Source organism: Ascaphus truei, chromosome 1, assembly GCF_040206685.1.
Source record: "Ascaphus truei isolate aAscTru1 chromosome 1, aAscTru1.hap1, whole genome shotgun sequence".
In the NCBI taxonomy this organism is placed as follows: Eukaryota; Metazoa; Chordata; class Amphibia; order Anura; family Ascaphidae; genus Ascaphus; species Ascaphus truei.
Window position 1 is genome coordinate 522,652,279 of NC_134483.1, and position 27,248 is coordinate 522,679,526.

At 44.7% G+C, this 27,248-nt stretch overlaps 1 gene segment (V, D, J or C); it reads right to left on the reverse strand.

Annotated features, from left to right (window-relative positions):
- Positions 1-769: 769 nt before the first annotated feature.
- Positions 770-27,248, reverse strand: part of LOC142466718 (Ig kappa chain V region Mem5-like) — a 278,826-nt gene continuing 252,347 nt past the window's right edge. The window contains 2 exon segments of the V gene segment in view: positions 770-1,395; positions 4,316-4,347. Of these exon segments, the coding sequence occupies positions 1,070-1,395; positions 4,316-4,347 (358 nt within the window).

The following is a 27,248-nucleotide window of genomic DNA, read 5'->3' on the forward strand; positions in this document are numbered from 1 at the left end:
TGTGAATACCCTTAATTAGAGGTGTGTATGCGGACTCTCTTTGTGTGTGTGTGTGTGTGTGTATATATATATCCAGAAGAAAAATATATTGTATTGCTCACATATTCCTGTTTCCAGTATATGGTGATCAGATTGCTCCTTGGATCAATGTATTTTATGTGTATGTCATAACACGTACTGTATACAAATATACACTATAAATGTTGTACAAACTGTCAGCAATAATGAGTATACGCTTATATACTGTGTATATATATATATATATATATATATATATAAAAATATATATATATATATATTTTTATATATATATATATATATATATATATATATATATGTAGACATACGTTACCGTTCCAAGGTCTGGTAAAGCAAGAGACAGCACTCAATTGTAGAAAACTTCACAAAGTGTATTGGTGAAATTAGTGGTACATCAAGAAACCCAACGTTTCGGTCCTCCAAAATGGGACCTTCCTCAGGGGGATACCTAGTATACATATATATATATATATATAATTTTTTTTTTCTGGAATGTCATATTGTTAAAACCACTGGCCCTTATTCTATAAACTGTTTTGAACGGGGCTTTCTGTGCCCTCACATTGGCACTATTGCATCTTACAGAATATGGACATGTCTGTTATAATTCTTGATGTTACTTTGATGAAATGATTCATTGTTTATTAAATGCCAGTTTGATGTGAGATCCCTCTCTGAAAGTTTAGTTCTTCAACACCTTTTGTTACAAACAAAAAACAAACACGTACAGTTCTTGCAGCAGAATCTCTTTTATTTATTTTTCCATGACAAAATAAAAGCAGAAAATATTTTTACTTGAATGCAAAGATCTAAAGCTTTACAATAATACAGAATATTGCTGAGAAACAGTGAAAGGAACCATGATTCATTACAAGGCATGAGCTGTTATTTGGCCCTTCAGTGGCTGGGGCCTGTATTACATTGTAAATCAACATATTGCAAGACTCACTTGCACAAGAACAGTTTAAATAGCAAAAGAGCAAAAGATTTTCTACAATAAGGTAGAATAATTAGGACTTGAATCCTTCTATTAAGAACACTCTGACTTCTTGAAGCTCGTTAGCAGAGGCTGGGTCAGGGTTTTGTGTGTGACCACACACGTGTACGTTTCATGTTCTGACCAGTACTGCTTGTTGAAAGTTAGGGTGCTGCTCTTTCCCCAGGTGTTGTCGGTATCTGGCACGTTGGAACTCGTCTCCACACCAGTGGTAACATCTTTGTTGTCCACCTTCCATTCTACTTTCAGATCCCCTGGATAGAAGTTATTGACCAAGCACACAACAGTTGCTTCTCCCTTCTCAAGTTGTTCACTGGAGGGTCGAAAGATGAATGCTAAGGGTTTGGCATCTTCTCTTCCTGTAAGAAATTGAGAGAAAATGGCCTTTAATTGCATGCACACCAATAAATATAATCATTTTACCAGCTGTTCTTGGGCTTTAGAAAATATGCTGCAGACAAGTACCATTTTATAAACAAAATACTGGGGATTTCAAATAACTCCATATTAAGGTTACCCTGGGAACATGATAATTCATACTAGTTTCCCATCTTTCTTATTTATATTTCCATATACACATTTTACCGTCTGATTTATTTGAATTCTCCATTTAATTAAGCAGCAGGTTTCAAAGTAAATGTTTCCAGATCTTTTTGAGTTCTTGATTTCCTAGTAATGCCAGTGCCAGTACTGATCAAGCACACAGGAGTCATTTATCCCCGGTAGGGCCGTCACATAGAAGAATAAGCCATACAGTTCATCCTCTCAATAGCAGGGGCCCTACATGTCTCTGACTGTTAAAATGTTGCAGACTGTTCAGGCACCAAAGAGATAAAGAACATTGAGCACTATTCTGCGAGAAGCGCTTCACACGATTTTCAGTATGTTAACTGATATAGATATTATTCATTCACATGTGCAATATGATTGTGCCAGAAGTGGTGTTATTTGTACAACTATATCTACCATTGTGAAATCTGCTGGTATTTTATCAACGTTCAGATGAAGTACCCCCATGGTCACACCTGTTTCCATGCTACGTTTTAAAACCACAAATAAAATAATAATTACCTTTATCTGTGGTTTCAAACTCGTTAGCTAAATGTGCAGCGTTCTGAGGGGCTGTGCTTACCTTTATTGAGCCATCGTGAAAGTTATCCCCAGATGCACATTAGTTTCTAATACTGCATGTCTAACCATTCCTTGTAGTCATATTGTATATAAGAATAAGATAACCTGCAGCCTACATTTCAGGCAGGAAATGCTACAGAGATATACTGACTGATACAATACGAGAGGTTTTTTTTTAATATCCTAGCAAAACATTTCGAATGCAAATCAACTTAACTGTAAATTTAGCAAGTAGAAAAACATATATACGGGACACAGAACTGGTTACACCAAAGACCTCATTCTTCTTTTCAGTTACTTTTTTTTGCTTTCATACTTATTTAAGCATAACGTGAGTAGCAGGTGTGCAAAGATAAAATGAAGAGGGCTGAAAAAAAGTATGATCTCTAAGAGCACAAAGTAATGAAGAAAAAAAACATTCAAGGTTTAGTAGTTATATATCTGCAGAAATGCAATAGGAATAACATGAAAAAGTACGTATTTGTGTTTGTTGTGTCTTAGTCATCATATATAATGCCCTAACCTAATCGTTAACTCCATTACGGAGAACCCACCCCACACTAGACTTATTAACCTATTGCTGCCAGCGGGGTCTCTCCGGCAAGAACGTGTGCTGGTACAGGAGGAAGTACTCCATATTAACATATTGTAGTAGTTTTGTTCGCATTACCATGTTAATGGAGTAACATTTTACATTGGATACTTTTGGAAGCTAACATTTCCCCTGTATGTTAGCTTTCAAAATCTTGTTGTTGTAAAATGCTTTTAGACGATCAGAAAGAAATCCCCAACAGAATTCGAGATACATTTCTATCTATACTGTTTATTTACCTGTATAATGCTGGGTCTCCTTCCCTGGTCAATAGATTTTGGTGCAGTATCTTTTTTATATACCATGTATGACGTGTGCACTGGCCAATTGCGAGCTATTATTTTTGTGTATATGGTGAGCTTTCTCGTCTCCTTTCTGCTATATATTGAATATGACTAATATAGCTATTACATTATCATGTCCAATGGTAAAAGAAGTTGAGTAGTGTTATTTTGTTTTCAATGGGACAAAATGTTTCTGAATTGTTCTCAGTGGCTGGGTTCCTATAGTTTGGATGTAACTCTTGCATTTTGCACGAGACATTTTCTGCCTTGTAATATTTTATAATAAAAAAAGAATCCAAGAATACAAGCTTAACAATACTCTACTTTGCACAATAATATTGTTGTAACACATCAGTGCATAATAGTCTCAATGGTCCTATAGTCTTGTATTTTTTTTTATTACGTTAGAAAATAAAAGAATTGTTTCTACCCAATAATTATTATTTATTTTTTTACAAACAAACTTTTTTTTAACCTTATTGACTGGCTAACTTCTGTGTATACATGAAATGTTATAAAAAATAAAATAAACATTAGAAAAACATGGTTATGTTGTACATTAACTGACATTAACTGAAAAGTGCGGCCAAGTTCTTAATGAAATATAAAGCAGGTCATCTCATTATCCTGGCATCTACTTACATATATTTGTTTGCTGTTTTATCTTATTTACCAAATTCTGAACTGCGGTTTATTGGTTTATTTAAATATTTTACTGTAGTTTACTGAAATTTATAGTAGCTCGTCTGGAAATTAACAGACTACACAATGTACAATGCCATAATGGACATATTACACGTTAAACACATTCATACTATGTTTACAGGAGGTGAGTACATAAATAACATTAAAATAGGAAGATAAAGTTTAGTTTACCACACAATCTCATAATAAAAAAAACATATCTGTCCTTAACTCTCAAATTATATGGGAGACTTTTGATTACTTTGTGAACAAAACATGTTAATTATTTTTTATAACTTTTCTAACCGTCTTCACAATGAAAAACAAACAGCAACTTATCAACATTTTGCAACAGAGATTATTGTGCTAAAATGCACATTTTAGTTGTAATTTTAGTTCTATGAAATAATCTAGTGTTTCGGCAAAATTTGGAGGGACTCCCTTAACAGCTTGGATTATTACGAATTCATTTTTTAAAAAGTTATTTTTTTTCTCACAAAATAATCTTAAAAAAAAAATACATATAAGCCCATGAAAGATGGGTAATGTAAAAGTTACATTTATAAAAATAAAGAAAAACACACTTACTTTTTATCTCCAGCTTAGTTCCTTTACCGAAAGTGAACCACAGTGACTATCTACAGTTAGACCCCATTACAAATACTCAACAGTATGTTCCTTCTATATTCACCTTAACTCAGGGGTTCTCAACTCCAGACCTCAAGTCCGACAACAAGTCAGGTTTTCAGGATATCCCAGCTCCAGCACAGGTTGCTCAGTCTAAGACAGCCTCTGATTGAGCCACCTGTGCTGAAGTAGGGATATCCTGAAAACCTGACATGTTGTCGGACTTGAGGAATGGAGTTGAGAACTCCTGGCTTAACTGATAATGCTTTAGAATTAATTTCTTTTTAAATCACTTAACTTTAGTGACAAAACAAGTAGAAACGTATACATTCTGAGGAACTTTTCCATACAGCACACACCATTACACTTACCTCAAGTAAAACAAAAGAATGAGAAAACACCTAGGTTGTGGTAGGTAGAACATGTGATGAGACATACTTACGTTTTATCTCCACCTTGGTTCCTTTACCAAAAGTGTACCACAGTGCTCACTTCCCATCTACACCCAATACAAAAACCTACACTGCCTATAAGGGTTCTATCCAATGGACATGTTCATAAGCTGATTCTATGTAGGTTAGGTGGTCTATATATCAAAGTCTATGGGCTACAAAACGAAAGAAAAACAGTACATTTCTACATTTCTACTGTAACCAGACCTGGATTTCCAAACACCAAATGGGTAAAGAAAAATAAATAATGAAGGCAGTTAAACAAGTGAGCAAAAATGGAATTGTCAAAATGTACTTACGTTTGATTTCTACCTTGGTTCCTTTACCGAAAGTCCATCACAGTGACACATTTGTATCAACTGCCTGCACAAAAACTATCTGTAAAAGGGGAAGGTATCAGTTTGGGTGATGTAGCGTAACTCATTTCCATACCTAGAGTAGCAGCACATACGATTCTTCATGTTCAGTTACTTGAGAAGAAGACATACAAGATTATAGGTGTTCGTCAGTATAGCAGTGAAGTACAGCATCTGCCAAACTTCAGGAACACAGCAAGTATGGGGAGTTGTAAACGCTCATTTCCAGAGGAGATGTCGTGTATACAGTACATGCTGAACTTAGAGCCATCAAAATCCAGAGTAAGAGGATGGAAAATGATAGCACATTACCTTAATACCAAAGTTATATTCTCATTATAATGACAAATGAGAAAAAGATTCCCATTTGCACATCAAAGATATCAATTATATTTTACAAACGTTTTTAATTAAACAAAACTTTTTAGACACTTTTGCCACTGTGGCAATCAATTTTAATTTATGACAAAGCTTTTGAGAAGTGGGCCTAACTAGTCTTACCTATTTTTTGTGATGCTTCAGGCTCTCTATTCATACAACTAATTTATTTACAGTGGTAAATAATGTATTGGTTTATCTGGTTAATGGTTTGTTATACATACATTCAACAATAAAGAAGCTAAAAAAAAATTATTTATTGAAAATGAAAAACGTGTCTTTTATTTACTCGCCATTGAAAAGCTTCCAAAAGATATTAATTGACAAAATCCACCCTTTCCTCCTTCCACAACTTAAACGCTTAGAGTATGAATGCCTGCATTACAGTATCTCATGATTTGACGGTTGCAACCTTCTCCTCTCTGGCCTACCTGCCTAACGTCTTCACTGGGGCTCTTCACTGAGAAATGCTTCATCCTTTTGGTATGGTACATGTGAAGCTGCCATCATGTCTGAATTGGAGGTGCCAAGTGCAGAATACATGTTAGAGGCCTACATGCAAAATGCAACCTTTCTTTCTCTCAATTCCACCCGCTTTGTTGCTGGATGGAGGAAAGGGAAGTGGGGTTTGAACTGGCATTTGTGGCATCCGGATGCCTCAGTTGTTTACTTGCCAGTGAGCTGTCTGACTAATTCTTTAGTGCAAATGGCTCCAACATCATGGATCATACAACCAATCTGTCAAGTGGCGGTGTGAAAAGGTTCATGTTCATTCAAATAATTACTTCGGTGACTTGGGTTCTTTCTGTCACTGTGTCACGAGCTGTGAATGAATGAAGAGGAACCATATTAGACGACTGCACAGAATTGTATGACTGTGCAATTTCTAGTGTCTCTCTCTAACATAGGATGTGGCAGTGTGTCTCCTCAGAGGAAGTGATGTCATCTCATAAAAGATGTTAGAGGAAAGAGTGTGTTGAGGGCCTGCTGCTATGTTGCTCTGCCATGAAGGTTTCTACTGAATTGGTGAGAAACAAACTTTAAATGAAATATATCTTTAGGTAGTGCTGCAATGGTGTCTGTTTCTAGTTTAGATGAAACCATGGTGAGGGTTGCGGTCACGAGCACACAGGGGAGAAAGACAAAATCTGTCCTGTCACCACCATGATGCCACATTTAACATGTTAATTTAGAATTAATTATACATATATATTTATGTGACATTAGCTGAACTTTAGTTTATACAGAGAACAGACCCGCTTACCACAACTAGCAACCCCATGCCAGTGCTGCCTACTGCTGCTAGGGAGTGACTTTAAACATTAGTAAAAAGTGGGACAAAGGAGTTTAGGGCGCTGGAACCTGAAGGGGTTCATTGACAATGGGATTGGAGCCCCTTTTTATAATTGTCCACTGTATTATTTATAATTAATTGATTACGTATACATACACCGTCACTACTTCGGAGTTACACAACCTATGAGGATGGCTGTTGGTACAGTTAGTTTTTAAAGGAATGCAATCACATTGTTGATATTGTTATAATTTTCTTCCCTCTGAGCGTTACTATCTGGTGGCACATTCCCATATTTTTAGATGCCTTGGTTTACATTTAACATTTTGAGTATATACAGTAGTCTGCTTTTTGGAAGAGCGTGGGTCATTGCCAGAGTTTATATGGGGTTGTGCTGCAGCAGAGCGTATCGGAGTCATTACAGTGAACATTATATTTCCCAGGTGAATGCATTGCACACTAAAATGATTAAGTATATTTACAGCAGAGTTAAGATCAACAGAAAAGCATGCTCAATCCACAAGGGATCCAGTGATACCCTCACTCTCTCAGCCTAATATATACAGTATAGAGTATGTGAAAATGTAGAGATAAAGTACTGTAGGTGTTAACAGGTCAATAAGGAAAAATGTGTCAAGGAGAAAAAAGGAAAACCCAACCTGTTGCATTCTACACAGTCTAATAAAGTGAAACAATTAGAAACCTAAAAAGTAACTTTTAATAATGATTAGCTAAAAAGTCAGCAAAAATGTGTACACTAGAAAAGATTAAAAATCAAAGATCAATTGTAAAATCAATTATGAAGCTCCATACTGTACCTTTTAAAAATGCTAACATTGTACATTCCTGTTGAATTCCTTTTATTCCAAAAAGGGGGGCGGGGGTTACCCCCACTCAGCTAATTTTCTGTGTATAGGGAGAGGTGCGCCTCTTGGTAGAGGGGTGAGAGGTATACTAAAACAAGAAAAGTAAACCCAGTTTTGGGCACTATCTCCCAAAATAGCTATGTTATAACATCTAAGAAAAACAGTTTATTATCCTAATCAATTAAAATAAAGGGTATTCAAATAAATCAGCGACGTGGAATACAGTAGATCCCTCTAATAACCCTATGGTAAGTGTCGGGATAATTCGTACATTACAATGGAGTTTTGGGCTATTGGTAAAGTCCAGACTCCCTCGGCTGTGGTGCCCAACAAAAATACAGTCTAATATCCCTGGTTAGTAACATAGGGAAAGATAAGGGGTGAAAACAGACTACTTCAAAGTGCACCTAGACATCCAATTCCAGTATGAATCCCCAAAGTAAATAGGTTGTTAAGTATATGTAGCCAGGTCTCCCCAGCCTGTCAGCACCCCCCTCACCTAGCTGCCGATCGCAGGTGCCGCCGAGTCCAATGGCGGCTCCGCCCGGCGATCGCAGAGGTGAGGGCGGTCAGGTCCCGGCTCGGGGGTTGCCGGGGATGCGTGCAGCCGGTTGCCAAGGCTGCACGCGCGTCACAGGGATCCCGGCGCTCACGGAGCTAGGGAGAAGTCGCGCGAGCGTGAGGCTAGTCAGGGAAAGGTTGAGGCAGCCCCAGATAGCTTGCACAGGTGCAGGACAGGAGATAGAAAGCCCGCGAAGCCCTAGCCTACCAGGGAAGGCTCTAGGTAGGGACTACGAGTCCCAGGAGCCTCTGCGTGCACCACGTGATGCCAGGGAGCCAATAGGGCTTAGGATCTCCAGGCAGGCAAAGAGATACAATTTTGCTGGCTTGCAGCAGGCTAGTCAGTTGGAGCCAGGGAGCTGTGAGGGAAGGAATGGTGCGGGGAGCGAGTGTAACTCCCCACCAGATTAGTGGGTAATTGATCAGGGACGGGCCAAGTGTGCTGTCTTGTCAGGGTCATGGCTGTCAGTGCCGTGAGGTCTGACAGGCAGGCACAGTGTTAGTGCAGTACGTTAGCTGCAGGTAGCGAGTAGGTTGTAGCAAGTTACTGTAAGTGCCAATAGTTAGTTAGAGTCAGGACCAGGAAGAGCTAGGGGGGGGGGACGGGATAGACCATTAACCCATTAGATCCCAGGTAGGTCCTCATTGCCCAGCTTGTGGTTCTACAGGGACAGGCCCTAGGTTAGGGACCGTGTCACATAGTGCCAGTGATAGACAGGGACACAGCGGCTGCTGCGCTCCACGAAAGACGACTTGGGCTCAAGTCAGTACCAGAGACCAGAGATTATCTCCAGGGTGGGATCGCCCCTGGGGTACCCCAAGCAAGGATTCAACGGACCGGATCAGACGGGATCCCAGAACGACTGATCCTTTGTGAAGCTGTTGCGGCTCCGAGCACCGGAGTGCTCGGCAGGTACTATACATATACACCAATGGGCCCTTAGTATAATAGTGACTGCGCAGTCACCCATTGCCTCTCTCTGCAAGAGTGCGGGACATTGGGTGGGGATTCTATGGACACTGGGTGGGATCACCTGGTGTTGAAGAAGCGTCCTGCGCGACGCAGTTAGTGTCTCCTCTAGAGAGGGACACCTGTTATGGTGGTATTGATGTTACATGTTTGCTTTGCACGTTAGTAAAAGACCTTGGTTATTATACATACAGTGTATGTGATTATTGTATTTGTTCTGCGAGGAACTACTCCCCCTTTGGTGGGAGCCATCGCAGGTGGAGGCACTGCACCGAGAAAGTGATTACTCATAATATCATAATTGCCCCAGGTTCCCCGTGGCGGAAGTTCAGCCCTCCTGTGAGCCAACAGGTAACGCACCACACACCTGGTAACACCGTATGTTCCTTGCACCCACAATATATCTGCGATTGGGGGGGGAATACCGTTACATTTGGAGGCGCTGCTGAGATAGACCTGGGGTGCCCTGTTCCAATTTTTTCCAAATTGTTCAATTCATATTTTTCACCATGTTTGGGCCCGCAAGCCATGAGGCCCACGAACGGACCAAGAGGACAAAAGTATCCCAGCGCCATGGCAACTTCCCGTAAGTGAACAGAGTGCACGTGGTACTGCGCTCAAGGCGCAGAATGACTTTGCAGAAAACTGTCCGGGATCGGCGGGAAAACCTAAGCCCCACCCCCGCCAACTGAGTGACAGAGTGCAGAGCCAGAATCACTCCTTGAAAGAGTGTGCTGCCCCTCCTTCACATTCCACCAGGGGGAGCAAACATTGTGATCTTCAACCATACGTTGATGAGGTAATAGACTGTCATGGGGTACACCCTAATGTGTATGTGCCCTGGCACGTGCCAGGAGTGGATGCCCTTGCACTAATGTGCACCTGCCTGCAAGAAGCCTATATCCAGGGAGCCGATCTATCCCAGTTCCCGCTAGGCCTCGAGCCAACCGAGGTGGAATGAAAACAGTATATACGATGTTTCTGTACCACCTGTGACTGTTCTAGAGAGGCATTGACGTGGGGACCCCTATGTGACTGTTGCGGTGCCCGGTTGTTGAAGCCTATTATGCCCCCGCCTGCAGAACCAGCAGAGGATTATGAGCCATCAGTATAGCTAACCTATCTACCCCTCTCATAGAAATTTCGGAGGATCCAATCGTGATATCCTCAAAACAGGAGGAGGAGCCTGACCTCTATATCACTATGAGTTGTGCTGAAGTTAAGTCTGTCTTCAGGGAGAAGTTACTTAGTGATTCCCAATACACTGGCGACACACTTTATTCGAGCTCGGCTAGTCCCACGAATTCGGGTATACTCGGGTGTATTAAGGTTTGTGACTGTTTTCTGCCCGAGTGCATTGCGTTATTTTCCAAGCAGGGATTGAAGCATTTTATTCCCGCTGGCTGCAATACTGCACAGTATATATATATATATACTGCATTACAATTCATGAATTTATGCCATCTGGTAGACACGCGAAGCATTGCAGCCTATTAAATCCTAATCATTATCATTTAACAGATCAGCCGCCCGTCAGCCAGGCATGAACCATGGCTGGGAAGGCAAACGCAACGGGGCTTGTCTGAGGTGAGGAGCGGCGCATTCCAGGTATCTGCCAGGTACATACTGGGTATTTGCTCGAATAAAGTGTGTCGCAGCAGTAGGTGAAAAAATAGGTGTAAAATCAGCGCTTATGCAAACAACAATAAATGACAGACAATAAACCTTAGATACAGTGTCCAATTGGTAGTCCTGGAGCTGCCTTGAAAAGATTGTTCTGGTATCTTCTACCCAGAATTGGATTTGAAGGCTGGAAATTATCTTTTCTGGCGCTGAGGTGAGGTGAAGAAGATTGTACTAGAAATTTCTTATGTTGAGCTGTGACCTCAGGAAAAGGAGAAAAAGAAAAGACAAAACATGCAGGGAACCTGCAATTGTGTATCACCCAAGGGATAACAAGATAAACAATGAAGGAGCAATTTATTACAATATTAAAATAACAAGGTTAAAATAACCATGGATTACAATTAATGCACAAACATATAATAATACAAATTGATATAATAAAAATGAATGAATGATGGACAAGTGCCTAGGCACTATCCCCACTCCTGCGCTTCGGAACTTAGTCCAACAGTAACTTTCTTTGCTCCGCCTGGTTAAAATTGAAAACCTACTCACCAAAAGTGAATAGGAAATACGCACTTGGTTTTACTGGTCTTGGCCGTTGATATCACCGCTCGCCTGGTGGTATATTCGTCTCTGCAGCCGGGGATCCGGTTCAGTGTTCCTGCATGCAATGCTTCCTGGAATACACACGATCCGCTGGCGTGATGACGTAACCGGTATTGGTCCTCTGCTACGGTGGCTCAACGGTGCCAAAAAACCTTCCAACATGTTTCGAAAGTACAAATGATGTCTCTCTTCGTCAAGGATAAGTGCTGCTTGTATCTGATCCTTTAAATACCCCAGTTCGTGATTCAAAGCACATTGTAATAGGCGCAATCATTAATAAAGTGATTGAGCCCATCTGCCTTCTACATGTAGTATTATAGAGGCATAGCTATACTATTATTGATTACTCATTACATAGTTTCTAGACATTTAATACAGAAACATCTCCGTGTTCTAACTAGACTTATATATAAGGTGCACTGATAGTTATATGGGATTGGTGTTTATAAGTAAATTCGGTCCCCTATTGTTTTATAACCCTTCTAATTGGATTGGATTGATAAATAGTCTTGTATGATCTCAGAGATGTTTGTGTATAGCGATATTGGAAGCATAGTTTCAATGACAAACAATAATTCTCTTATACATTGTTGGATATAATTTGCTATTAGATATTGTATCAGGCTGACCTAATACATTATGTGAACCAGCACAATGAATATAATAATAAACATAATAACAAAAGAACAAATATTTTTTGAAATAAACATTGCAATCTAAAAAATTAGAAATAAAAAGTAATAAATAAATATGATAAATGCAGAATTTAGATATTACAGAACTATGTTCATAATGCGAACATGATTCAAAAATACACTTTTAACCATGGTCTTGAATAGCATAGGGAAGGAATATCTGAGCCAGTCATGATTTAGTGTAATTTAATCTTGATAATAGTGTGAATAAATGTGTTATAATAAAGACAAATACTTTAGTTAAGAAATACATACTAAACATAATAAACTTACATATATGTGTATTAATAGTTATAAATGTATTTAAAGTGTTACGTAAATTTATATGGGTGAATACTAATAATAATATATAGAGTGTTGTGAACTTATAGTATTAATCATACTAATGTGTATTATTAATTATAAATTTATTTAAGGTGCATTTATATAGGTGAGTGATATTTATATATCAATATTAATATATTGAGTGATAAGAACTTATGATAATGATCATACTCGTACCATCATCAAGTCGGCGGACAACATGAATATAAGTTAGATCATCATTATTTTAAGAAGGCTGAAAAATCAAATTCAATGTTTAAACCTAATGGACTGAGTGTCTTCAACTCGAAGATCCAGAATGACTCTCTTCTCGAAATGAAATTAATTTTATCTCCACCCCTCTTGCTAAAGTTTGGACATTCGATGCCATGACATTTCAGCCCTATAGGGTGTTGCGAATGGGCCTTTTTGAAGTGAAGTGACACATTGTGAAGTTCAAATCCCCTCTTTATATTATAAATGTGTTCTCCTAGTCTTCTCTGTAAAGTTCTACCCGTGCGGCCCACATATTGGAGGCCACACGGGCATTCTAGGAGATATATAACATATTGACTATGGCAATTAATTAGAGTTCTAATTGGATATTCTTTTTGTGTGACCTTTGATGAAAACTGTTTTGTTTTAATACTGAATTGGCAGGCTGTACATTTGGCACATGGATAATAACCTTTGATGTTATTTTTAATGGCAGTATGTTTACTAAAAAGACAGCTTGGTGACAAATATGTTTTAAGATTATTAGCTCGCCTAAAATATATTTCAGGTTTTTCTTTCAGATGTTTACTCAAAATTTCATCTTGTCTCAATAAACCCCAATATTTAGCAAAGATTTTTCTTATCTCCGGTGCTAGTGTGTTATATTGTGTTATGAACGCTACCGTATTATTATCGTTATGTTGATCCTTAGGTTTGTATTTTAATAGATCTGATCTGGTCATATTTCTTACAGTTTCCACTGCTTGATCTAACTGATGTTTATTATATTCCCGGTCTAGGAATTTTTGTTTCAAATCTTGTGCCTGTAGTTCAAACATGTGGGGTTCAGAACAATTACGTTTAATCCTGACCAGCTGTCCCTTGGGGGTGTTTTTTATCCAATTAGGGTTGTGGTTACTGCTGGCCAGGAGGTAATTGTTGGCCTGCACTGGTTTGTAATAGGTTTTTGTCTGTAGGATCTTATTTTCCACATATAATTGGAGGTCCAGGAATTCAATATTATCCTTGCTCTCTTTGAAAGTGAACTTTAAGTTCCTGTCGTTGTTGTTAAGGTATATTTTAAACTGGTCTAACTCAAAAGCAGAACCTCTCCAAATGAAAATAACGTCATCTATGTAGCGCCGCCATAGGTCCAAACTCGCCCTGAGCTCTGCGTTGGACCAGATGAAATCATCCTCCCACTTCCCCATGAAAATGTTTGCATAGCTGGGAGCAAATTTGGTCCCCATGGCGGTGCCACATACCTGTAAATAAATTGATCCTGAAAAAGAAAATAATTGTGTCTTAATATAAAATCTATAGAAACCATTAAAAATTGAGCCAATTTTGGTGATAAAGTGATATCTTGTTCTAACTTGGATAATATTGCTTCACATCCCTTTGTGTGAGTTATTACGGTATACAGTGAGGTTACATCCGCTGTCACTATTGTAAAGTTGTCATGCCACTGAACCTCACCTAGTATTTGCAAAATGTGGGTGGTGTCCCTTAAATGGGAACGCAACTTGACTACATACTGTTGCAAATGATGATCAATGAACTCTGATAGAGCTGATGTCAATGATCCTATCCCGGATATTATCGGGCGACCCGGTGGTCTATTAAGATCTTTATGTATCTTGGGGATCATGTAGAATATAGGTATTCTAGGGTAGATGTTGTAAATGAATTCTTGTTCTTTCTCCCCTATTGCTCCATCTATGACTGCCTGTTCTAATATACTTTTTAGTTTTTCTTGATACTGAAATGTGGGATTATTTACTAACATTTTATAAGTGTCTTTGTCCTCCAATATATGTCTAGATTCTTCTGTATAGTAGGAGGCATCCATAATTACGATGCCTCCCCCGTTGTCTGCCGACTTGATTACTATTTGATCATTATTTTCTAATTGTGTGATGGCTTCTTTCTCATGTTTGCTCAGATTTTCCTTCCCTATCTTTTTTTCATTAATACATTTTTCTATATCTGCTGATACATTTCTGCAAACGATTCAACTAGGTTACCCCTCGCAAATTTTGGGTAAAATGTGGAACTAGGTTTGAATTTTGTGGACTTTTCATCTGTCCTTTCATCTTGAATCGTGTTAGTTCTGTTAATATTTTTTGCAAAGAATCTTTTTAATGCTAACTTTCGAATAAATTTTTGTACTTAGTGATTCCCGCCACCAACAACCAGCTGTGGAGGTTGTGGAGGGCCCGTGTGCCCAAGTGAACATTCTAGACCCGGTTCCCGAGCAGGAATCACCTGCCCAGCTAGCTACGGAACCGAGCGAACCATCGGTGGAGAAGAGCATGACTGCAGTGGAGGTATCGGAGCACGCCAGCTTCGTACCTATACCCACTGGTTGTATCGCAGAAGGACCCGGTGACTACCTTGTGGAGGATCCGATAGTGATATCCTCCGAGGCAGAGGTTGAAGTCCCATCGGTGGCGATGCGCCTACCGGTGAACCACCCCAGCGGTGATACAGAGGAACACCAGGATAAGGTGCCTATACCCCCATCTTCCTTTGGTGATTCCAGCAACCAACCATTCGTGGTGATGCGCCTGCCGGCGGACCACTTTAGTGATGTCACTATCTCGGTGGATACAGAGCCTGCTGTGGGCCCGTGTGCCCTAGAGGAGGAGTATCCAGATGCTGCGGACCCTGCTGTGGGCCGTGTGCCCTACAACGGGCCGTCCGGCCTACTCAAATGGTACCATCGGTCCCAGGCTTGGGATCAGTACCTGCTGACGACGACAAGAGTGAGTTGACTGCCCCAGGGGTGTTGGGGGTGAGCCTCCAAGTGACCGCGGAGCACGATAGCTCCTTAAGTCTGGTCCTGGCGGAGGTGTCCTCCTTAGAAGGTTGCTGTCCAGTGGTGCGAGTGGACCCATACCTACCTGACCGTGTTCCAGAGGAAGAGGAATCCATTGCAAGCCAGCGGAGTGGTGAGGAACCTCCTTACTCCCTACAGACTCAGGCGGTGGTGGCCGTGAAAAACGCTCCAACTAAAGTTCATGCTGAGCAGAAGAACGTAGCTGGACATCCGTGTGTCATCACAACTGAACCGAGTATGAGCCCGTGTGCTTCGACTCAAATGGTCCCAGGACTGGGATCCCACGCTCCCGAGTTTCCAGCGAGTAAGTGGACTGCCCCAGAAGTGCCGGGGGCAGGTCCCAAGATAGCCGAGGTGGGAACTGACAGCGTCCCCGAGGACCTGTTGGCCACCCTGAATCACCGCCGTGGTAAGGTGTCTACCCTTCACCCCTTGCCCGGTGACACAGAGACTTTGAGGAGAGAGACATTGTCCATTGCTCGCTTCCCAGTGGGAGCCTCGAAAGTGTGTAGGGACAAAGACTGTGTGGAGAAGGATTCAGGGAAAGCTGCCTCCTTTAAGCCCAAAAAGGAGCGCCCCATTCACCAGGTAGTGGACAGTGGATAAGGTCAGGACCTCCCGGTATACCGCATGTGCGAGGCGGATGACTGGGTAAAGGTCGTGCCCAGCGACATTGTACTCTTCCTTCCACCTGGGGGAGGAATGAGTACGGAACCGGTGACTGTCACTCCAGAGTGTGCTCTTCAAGAGATTCTCCCGGGGGAGGCTCACGGATGCAAAAGTGAAGTACCCCCACATGATCAGTTAGGGGCACCCCACAAATGGTCTCAGCAAGCAGCTGATACTCAGCTGGCCTCGGGTAATATTGGGTGTGATGTGCCGTGTTTCATGGATGTTACAGTCGACCTGCTAAGTGTGCCGTTTATTCAATGCAATTTTTCATTGTGTAAAATTATGTCGAGTAATGTCATTCCCCAAGCGAGGGCGTTGGGTTTTTCACCAGGGGGAGGATGCAGCCATGTCTCCCCAGCCTGTCAGCACCCCCCTCACCTAGCTGCCAATTGCGGGTGCCGCCGAGTCCAATAGCAGCTCCGCCCGGCGATCGCAGAGGTGAGGGCGGTCAGGTCCCGGCTCGGGGGTTGCCGGGGATGCGTGTGGCCGGTTGCCAAGGCCGCACGCGCATCACAGGGATCCCGGTGCTCTCGGAGCCGGGCGGTGAGGGCGCCGCCATTGAGGGGAGACTCGCGCATGCGCAGTGATCGCACATGCGCAAGTAGGGTCCTAGAGCTAGGGAGAAGTCGCGCGAGCGTGAGGCTAGTCAGGGAAAGGTTGAGGCAGCCCCAGATAGCTTGCGCAGGCACAGGACAGGAGATAGAAAGCCCGTGAAGCCCTAGCCTACCAGGGAAGGCTCTAGGTAGGGACTACGAGTCCCAGGAGCCTCTGCGCGCACCACGTGATGCCAGGGAGCCAATAGGGCTTAGGATCTCCAGGCAGGCAAAGAGATACAATTTTGCGGGCTTGCAGCAGGCTAGTCAGTTGGATCCAGGGAGCTGTGAGGGAAGGAATGGTGCGGGGAGCGAGTGCAGCTCCTGCACCCAGATAGGTACCCACACCCCAGGTAGGCCCCAACTCCCGACCAGATTAGTGGGTAATTGATCAGGGACGGCCCAAGATAGGGACGTGGCCCTTATTGTCAGTGTGCTGTCTTGTCAGGGTCACGGCTGTCAGTGCCGTGAGGTCTGACAGGCAGGCACAGTGTTAGTGCAGTACGTTAGCTGCAGGTAGCGAGTAGGTTGTAGCAAGTTACTGTAAGTGATGCGAGTGCCAATAGTTAGTTAGAGTCAGGACCGGGAAGAGCTAGGGGGGGGGAGACGGGATAGACCAATAACCCATTAGGTCCTAGGTAGGTCCTCATTCCCCAGCTTGTGGTTCTACAGGGACAGGCCCTAGGTTAGAGACCGTGTCACGTAGTGCCAGTGATAGACAGGGACACAGCGGCTGCTGCGCTCCACGAGAGACGACTTGGGCTCAAGTTGGTACCAGAGACCAGAGACTATCTCCAGGGTGGGATCGCCCCTGGGGGACCCCAAGCAAGGATTCAACGGTCTGGATCAGACGGGATCCCAGAACGACTGATCCTTTGCGAAGCTGTTGCGGCTCCGAGCACCGGAGTGCTCGGCAGGTACTATACATATACAAGTGCACCAACGGGCCCTTAGTATAATAGTGACTGCGCAGTCACCCATTGCCTCTCTCTGCAAGAGTGCGGGACATTGGGTGGGGATTCTATGGACACTGGGTGGGATCACCTGGTGTTGGGGAAGCGTCCTGCGCGACGCAGTTAGTATCTCCTCTAGAGAGGGACACCTGTTATGGTGGTATTAATGTTACATGGAAACAAAAAGAAAACAGCGCACAACGCCAAATAGTGAAGTAAGTAATAGAATGTATTACAATATTAAAGGGGTAATAAATCTGCGTACATCAGATAGAAATAACATGTGCATTTAGTGCATATCACACTGGTTACCACTCTGTAGCTGTAAAACAGGACGGTCTGGCACTCAGCTGTCTCTGCAGGAGCCTCTATGATGGTTCTGGGGCATGGGATCCTTCATGCACTCCTCACACAGCAGGACGCTGCTCACAAGGGGATTCCTTTCAAGCAGCCTGGTAATACTGCAGATTCAGACACTTAGTGGGACCGCTCCTCAACCGGTGATATACTGCCTCCAGGGGAATTCCCCTACAGTCCCCCGTCTCTCCTGTGTAGATTCGCTGCTTTTCCCAGCTGCTATGATCTTAGGGCAGTCCAGAGCTGTTGGAATTGCTCTGCAAACACTTCCGCAACTGCAGGGGCTTACACAGCGTGCCACGATGCCGCTCCGTCACGTGGTGTAGCGGAGTGACGTCACAGTTCATGCCATAATTTTGCCTATATTCATCCTTTGGATCTGTATCACCATCAGCTTATATTGGCTGCCACCATGCTAACTGAGCGATTTCTGCGCCGGTAAGAGACTGTAAGGGACTCTCCTTCTTCCTCCCCATTGCCACGAGAACTGTGACGTCACTCCGCTACACCACGTGACGGAGCGGCATCGTGGCACGCTGTGTAAGCCTCTGCAGTTGCGGAAGTGTTTGCAGAGCAATTCCAACAGCTCTGGACTGCCCTAAGATCATAGCAGCTGGGAAAAGCAGCGAATCTACACAGGAGAGACGGGGGACTGTAGGGGAATTCCCCTGGAGGCAGTATATCACCGGTTGAGGAGCGGTCCCACTAAGTGTCTGAATCTGCAGTATTACCAGGCTGCTTGAAAGGAATCCCCTTGTGAGCAGCGTCCTGCTGTGTGAGGAGTGCATGAAGGATCCCATGCCCCAGAACCATCATAGAGGCTCCTGCAGAGACAGCTGAGTGCCAGACCGTCCTGTTTTACAGCTACAGAGTGGTAACCAGTGTGATATGCACTAAATGCACATGTTATTTCTATCTGATGTACGCAGATTTATTACCCCTTTAATATTGTAATACATTCTATCACTTACTTCACTATTTGGCGTTGTGCGCTGTTTTCTTTTTGTTTCCATTTCTTAGAGTGTGTGGGGTGCTGAGCCACCCCTAATGTTTATAGCAGCAGACGCCCATATCAACCACACGGTTATGTTATAATTTAATTATCTAATCACTTATTCACTGTGGTATTGTGGTTTACTTTATTTATATATGGTTTAGTCACTGCACTGTATTCAATTATAATAAGGAGATAGATAGTAGCGCACAGTTTATTTCTGTTTTTCCATTAATGTTACATGTTTGATGTTTGCTTTGCACGTTAGTAAAAGACCTTTGTTATTATACATACAGTGTATGTGATTATTGTATTTGTCTTGCGAGGAACTACTCCCCCTCTGATGGGAGCCATCGCAGGTGGAGGCGCTGCACCGAGTAAGTGGTTACTTATAATATCATAATTGCCCCAGGTTCCCCGTGGCGGAAGCCCAGCCCTCCTGTGAGCCAACAGGTAACGCACCACACACCTGGTTACACCGTATGTTCCTTGCACCCACAATATCTCTGCGATTGGGGGGGAGGAATACCCGTTACATATATATAAAAATATTAAACCACAGTTATCATAAGGGACACCTTCTCCAGGTAAATAATTGAAACAGTAAAGTCATTGGTTGACAGTAGGATGTCTTAACCTGATATCGCATTAGTTACGAGGTTGATGGTTCACCTTATAGTGTATATAATATACTATTATCAAAAGACATGAACTGAATACCAGGATAGAGTGAGGTGAGTGTTCACTATAACCATAGAAGAACAGGTGGTACGTGGAACCAGCATATAGTTAGATTCTGTAGGTAATACCAGCTCTAGTAAAAGACTACTGAGGTTATGTCAGGTCAGTGGTGGTCAATGCCCTGGAGAAAGCTAGAGCTGGAAAGATCTGCTGTGGAGTGCGGCAATGTAGATACAGAGCATCAGGGATACAGACGCTAAGTCATAAGCCAACAAGTTGGTTAGTATATATGCTCCTCTATTGGTCCTTGTACCATAGCAGAGGATCCAATGAGCGATGGATGGGTGGGACTTCCGGTTAACGATTTCCTTTAAATATCTGCATCTGAGAAGGGTCAGTACTCTTTGACAAAGTGCAGAGGATGCACGAAACGCGTCAGAGTTCCTTCTAAAGATGATCTTTTTTAACTGATGTCGTTGCTGTTCATTAAATCTTTCTTCTGAAATCGCAATCCAGTTTCCGTTTTACTTCCTGCTTCCGGAACGCACGAGGCACCTGTTGGCACGCTGTGCACCGCCATTTTTCTTCCCGTCAAGGGAGACTTTACTATATATGTAGCAAATGCTATAAAAATGAATACACAGCACAATCCGGAAGGAACTAGGATCAGGGGTATCAATAGCCTAGTTTAAAGTCACTAAGCATAGTCTGTCTGCAAATGCATTGGTGAAAGTCCCTAGTAGAATGAGGACAAGTAACCATAATGTTTAGAAGAGTAGCTAATTGATTCTCCAATAGACCAAGTATTAACATGAGACTAAGACTGCTCTTACTGTGCTTTACAACAAAAAAAGACAATCACGGGGGCTTGGAGCCGAAACAAGATGGCTGTGTGATGCTGTAGCTCCACAAAAGTGGGATTAAACATCTATAACCATCCTAGCTCATACTACACCAAACTAATTGATACTGTTCAAATCTGAATAACCCAAGAAGCGCTGATCATTTCAAGGACATAAATACACCCATAAGACATTAGGGGCCTATGCAGAGAGCAGCGAATTTAAAAATTGGAAAGTTTCAGAAAAAGTAGCTTTAATGGAGAGTTTTATTCTCCATATGCAGAAATGGGCGAAATCCGCTATTTTTAGCATTACTGCATGTGGAGAATTGTAAAGGAGGAGATTCGCGCAGCTGAAAGGGAGAGGAAAAAAATCGCGCATTTTTTTTCCCCCTATAGCCGGCTTCTTGCCAACTTTAGTTGGCGGCGAAAATTGACGAAAATCGCGCCAAAAACAGCCGCTAGATGGCGAGCGCGCCTTTCTGAATTTGGATATTTTTCAGACTGGCGAGATGTAGTTTCTCGCCAGCCGCGCGGCGAGATTTTCAATTGGCAAAAAAAAAATGGCGCTTTTTTCCAAACTCGCCATTTTCGCCTGTTTTTAGCGCGATTTTCGCCGGAAAATGGCGAGATTGTTCATAGCGCTGCTCTCTGCATAGGCCCCTAAATTGGATATCTTACGAATAACCTGAGTACTGGGGCCTACTGTGCAGAACAGCAGTTGCAGCCCCAGAGCAGAGCTCCTTCAAGGATCGTGACCCAGTGTCAAACTCTCCCCTGGCTTCCCCTGCCCACAGAGAGCAACAGCTATAATAAGGGCAAGCTCACAGGAGGGAGAACTGGGTGAGTAACCCATAAATATTCCATAAATATTCCAGCCTGGGGCAGCACGAGGCTTAGGAGAGGCTGAGTATCACCCAAAATGGCCGTCACTGCCCTGTAGCGGTGGGTGAGCGGAGCGGAGCTCCGGGCATACCTGTCCCCAGCCGGAGAGCGCCTCTCTATATCCCCCTTCCTCTGCCTACTCCACTCCGCTGTGGGGGTGATTGGGGCTGCCGGGGGTGCTAGCCGAGGTGGTGCGGGCTCTGGCGCGGCTTCTGGCAGTCTAAAATGGCCGCATAGTGAAGGAGAGGGGGCTCGGTACAGGATCTATCTTCTCCTGACCAGCGGCCGCGCGGGGTGAGCCGTGGGCCGTGCCGATCTCCCCCTGCTTACCTGCGCTCCCTCCGCTTACCTCCGCCTCCCGGTGCCTCCGAGGTGAAGTCTGGGCAGAGCTGCTGCAGGGGCTGGAGCAGCCGGGCTCCATGCGTTCCAGCCTGCGTGTCAGCCAAATCCAAAATGGCCACCGCAGGGCTGATTTAAAGAAACAGTTCCCCACAAGACAGTAAATAAATAAATATACATAAAAAAAAAAAAAAAAAGCAGCCTAACCAAGCTAAGGGACTGTAGAGGCTGTAACTTCACTTGCAAAAGCAGGTTTATAAGACTCTACACTGTTTGCAATAACAAATTGGTTCCCTGAAATTCAAGAAAGGCAGATTTGAGGAGCTGGGTGCTGCGGCTGGGGGTGAAAGGGGAGAGATCATCTTGCCTCACTAAACTGCTGTCAGAATCATACAGCCACTGTGCAGAAACGCCTCCGCTGATGTTGAGCTCCCCAATGCATGGCCACCTCAGATAAAAAAAGAGAGAAAAGGGCGCATGCGCGGCGACTAGGGTTATGGATGCCTAAGTGAGAGGCTCCGTCCCAGCCGGCACCAATATTAAATAATAAAAGCATAAAAAAAACGACGATCAACAGTGAAACACAGCAGCCTAGAAATCGGAACACCTAAGGATGCCAAAAAAAGTGGCTACACGCAAAAGAACCTCCGTGGTAACCGACTATTTCCAAAAAGGAGAGCCGACGCTAGTGAGTGGAGGGGAAGACAGCGGGCAAATGGCGGGCTCGGACTCTGAAAGCGACAGGTCCACGAGCAGACCTGCAAGCAGAGCGGGGGCCACAGATCAGGACTGGGTCACGAGAACTGATATGAAGGCATTTTGCTCGGACATGAAGTCCTTCTTCCAGAAGGAATTATGGAGGCTTAGGCAGGACATAGATAGCATAGGGGAAAGAACAAACACACTTGAGAACAAAGTGGACGCACATGCTACTTACCATCAAAAAAATGACAAGTCCATGGCCCAACTACACAGACAGATTGCTCACTTGCAGGACCGACAGGAGGACGCGGAGAACAGGGACAGGCGTAACAACATACGCCTGCGAGGAGTCCCGAATCCGTGTCAGATCCAGAGGACTTCACCTCAAACTGGCTCCAACATATATTGCCGGATAAAAGTGAGGCTGAACTGCAATTCGACAGATGTCACCGGGCCCTGCGGTCTAGACCACAACAGGGTGACCCCCTGAGGGACATCATCATTAGGCTTCATTATTTCAAAATTAAAGATAAGGTGTGCCAAATTGCCCGAGCTGCCAAGACCCTGGAATTTGAAGGGGTGAGACTCCAGGTCTTCCAGGATCTAGCCCCACAAACCCTGTTAAAAAGGAGAGCCCTCGCAGCTGTCACCAGAGTCCTACGGGATCATGGAATTCGCTACCGCTGGCTTTTTCCCTTCGGCTTAATGGTAATCAAAAACGGAGTGGCCATTACCCTAAAACAGCTGGAAGGAGGAGCAGAATTCTTAAAAAAGTTGGACTTACCGGTCTCTCCCCCGAGCGACAGGTCCCCGCTGAAGCTCCTATTCCGGTGGCGTCCTGTCAGCGTGTGGAGCCGTCAGGGAGCAAACGCAAGGACTGAGGGCTGCCTTGTGGCTCTATACCCCCGTGCCAGGAGTTAAAGGAGCCTTCCCCGGCCCAAAATCTAACTGAGAGAAGTACTTTGTGATCTGATCCCCTCGGGTGACGAGAAGAGAGTGGTGCGGCCATGTTCATAAAGCTAGGGAAGAAGGCTGTCACAGAGATCCTCTAGTGGCGGGATCTGGAGCCGCGGCTATCTTGCTTCTGGCATTGGGGGTCCGACCGGAGAGAGACACCTAGTGGATGACGGTGGCATTTCGACTGAAGGTTAGTCGATCGATAGACTGGCGGAGGGCACCCCTGTGTGGTGAAAAGATGACCTAAAGCAGCAAACAGATCCGGGGGACCCATTTAACAGAAGGAATCTTGGCGACGGGGAAGCAGAAGCCGGACTGGTTCGGGAGGATGAGCAACACAGACTCCAGCAGCACTACATAAGTTGATCTCTATAGCAGGGAGGGGTGGGGAAAGGGGGGGGGGAAGGGAGGGGGGAAGGGGGGGACCAGAGGGAAGCGCAGAAGGGGGCAAGAGGAGTGAGGAGGGAGGTTGGTAAGGCATTCAGAGAGAGCAAGAAGGGGTCAGAGAGGGGAAGGATGACAGGTAGAAGGGACGAAGAGTATGGGGGAAGGAGGAGAGAACAGGGAGAGGATAAGCAGGAGGGGGGTAAGAAAGAGTGGGGGAGGGAAGAGGGAGCGAACGAATAGAGAACCTAGAAAGGGGATCTGGAAAGATGAGAGAACACCCTCGTAAACAAGATAAAGGGCCCTGCTTCTGGAAGGGAGGTAGGAGAGGGAGAGAGGATGATAATCTCAGGTGAGAGAGCTTGGAAGTAGATGAGATAGGAAGAGTAGGCTGAAGGTGGTTCCCTCTCAGGGAGGAATGCCCCTATCCATTGTCATATAATTAACATCTCTCTCCAACCCTTACAGTCGGGAGCTCCTGAGAGGAGGAGCGGGGAGTTCGGGGCTGTTTCGACGAGAGGGGTGGCCATCAAAGGGGACACCGCCACACATGGTCGCTGCTCCGGGACCGGACACCATTTACCCGAACAATCCAGAACAATCAGCACCCCCTTTATGGAGTCAAAGAGTCCGGTAGCAAGGGATGGGAGGGGAGGGGGGGAGGGATGACGTGAATAAACGATACGCACAGGAGAGATGATGGAGGCTACAGTCCGAGACTTTTCACTACTCTGTCTCTCATAAATGTTAACCCTAGGTCACACTTAGCGTAAGGGGGAGACCCCCACGGGATTAGCCCATGGATGAGAGGAGAGGGGGGCCACACACCGCACACTCTATTGGGACACTATGATCGCCACCAGTCGTATTGGGAGACGACACAAAGAAGGCTGGGGAAGACGAAAAGGACTTAACTAGTTCTACTGTTTCACTGTAAATAGTTTTTGTGATTTACACATGTCGGTTTGCTATGACACACAACGTATGCCTAAGGGAGAGGGAGAGGAGGGGGAGAAGCATTGCTTCCTTTTTTCTCTTTCACTCTCTATATTGCTTACATATATTGCGTAGATGGTGCCGGGTTCGGGACCACCTGGGCCGGCCACCTGCGACTCATGCTGTGCACGAATGGGTCACTCCATCATGCACAGACAAGTCCCTCGGGCACCCGGCCACGAGATGTGGTTGGGAGTTAGGAAGCCCCCACCGGGCATTCCAGGGTGCAAGGTTCGCCTGAGGGCCAAGGGACCATTGCTGACCAAGGTCAGCTTCGGCCCCTCAATTGTTTTGTTACCCCCTACCCGTCCCCACCCCCCCCTTCCTCTGTGGTGCGGGCGCAACCCCCGACTGAAGTAGATGGGCCAGAGAGCTCAGAGGCTATAGGGGCCTACAATATAGACAGCACTTACAGCGATAACAACAACCCCACTACACCATGTCGTTGACTATGATATTGTAAGGAATCCGCTCCGCGGTTTACTGGTTGCCTTACCTTGCAGACCGGTGCAGTTCTGGAACAGCTCTCCTGATGTTTGCTGCAGCCTGGATTCACTCACCAAAGCAATACACACTCCCTCTGGTATCTACTGCAGCTGTGCAGCCTATCACTGCAACCTAGACTTGCATTCACTCATTGGAGCAGTACCTTCACACCACCGCTGGGGATTGGCCCGCTGACCTTTAAGTACTGCTTTCCCACAATGCTCCCTGCCGAGCATAGTCCTTACCGGATGTCACTACCTGTTCTGCCACAAGCTCCTGCTTGTTCTCCTGTGCTGAAGCGGAGGTTCCGTCCTGCGTCCTTCAGCTTCCTTCAAGCTCCCGCTTGTTCTCCTGTGCTGAAGCGGAGGTTCCGCCCTGCGTCCTTCAGCTTCCTTCAAGCTCCCGCTTGTTTTTCTGTGCTGAAGCGGAGGTTCCGTCCTGCGTCCTTCAGCTTCCTGTTCTCCTGTGCTGAAGCAGAGGTTTCGTCCCTGCGTCCTTCAGCCTCCTGGATTCCTGCACTGAAGCGGAGGTTTCGCCCCTGCGTCCTTCATTCTCCTGGATTCCTGCACTGAAGCGGAGGTTTCCCTGTGTATCTACAGCTTCCTGGTTCCTGGGGCCTACTCTTTCCCTATTCTAGAGAGGCCGTGTCCTGGTTCCTGCGCTGCTACAGAGGATTCCCTAGCCCGCTCAGGACTCTTGCGCTGTAGCACTGGTTTAACCGTGCAGCTAGGCGGTGTGTAAATCTGGTCTGTCTTCCACCTCCTGAGACCAGTACCATGGGCCATGGTCGCCGCACGCGCAGAGGCCACCCCCGCGCTCCTAAGCTGAAGCGGGGCTTTCCTGACTCCCTGTTGCCGAACTCCTACTTGGACAATGTTTATTCTGACGTCTCCTGTCCTGACCCTGGCTTGTACAACGACGATGCTGTCTTCTCCAATCCTGATCCTGCTACGTATGACTATGAACTTCGCAATCCGGATCAGCCTGCGCGGTCTAAGGTCGGTGCTTTTACAACCCCACCTCAGCCTCGCGGTCCGACCCTGGTTTGTGGTGAGCACAACCGTGACAGATATCCCACAACACTAAAGGTTTAAATAGCCCGGGCAAACGCCGAATAGCTATAGCGGATTACAAACGTAAGCGGGCCGACGTAGTGTTTCTACAAGAGACGCACTTTAGCGGCAAAAGCGCCCCCAAATTCTGGGATAAGAGCTTCAAGCGGTTTTACCTTTCCTCTGCAAGGACGGAAAAGAAGAGAGGAGTGGCAATCTTGCTTCATAACAACGTCCCATTTATAGAAGAGGTGGTTAAGAGAGATAAAGAAGGTAGATACCTAGTCTTAGTAGGCACTATACAAGCCCAGCCTATAATGCTGGCGACAATATACGCTTCATGTGAGCAAGACCCCTCATTCATTAACGGGTTCTTTGACACACTGAGATCAGTGGCCAAGGGTGATTTAATTGTGGCAGGGGATTTCAATGTAGCGATCAACCCAGGGATGGACAGGTCAGGCCCCCAGAAGGCTAACAAAAAGTCATATATAGATGCCCTCCTGAAAGGTCTTAGGGATAGCCAACTAATAGACATTTGGAGGGAGATGCATCCGTTAGAGAGAGATTACACCTTTTTCTCGCACCCCCATTTATCCTATAGCAGAATCGATTACTTCTTTGTCGCTAGCAGACTGGTCCCGAAGATCCCCCACTCAGGGATCCATGATATTTCATGGTCGGATCACGCACCTATAGAGCTACGGTGCACACAAAAATTTCTGGACAGGCCGGGAGCAAATTGGAAACTTAATGAGGCACTGTTGAAGGTCCCAGGGTCCGAACAAATAATTAGTAAAGAGATAGATCAATTTTTCCAAATTAAATACGGGT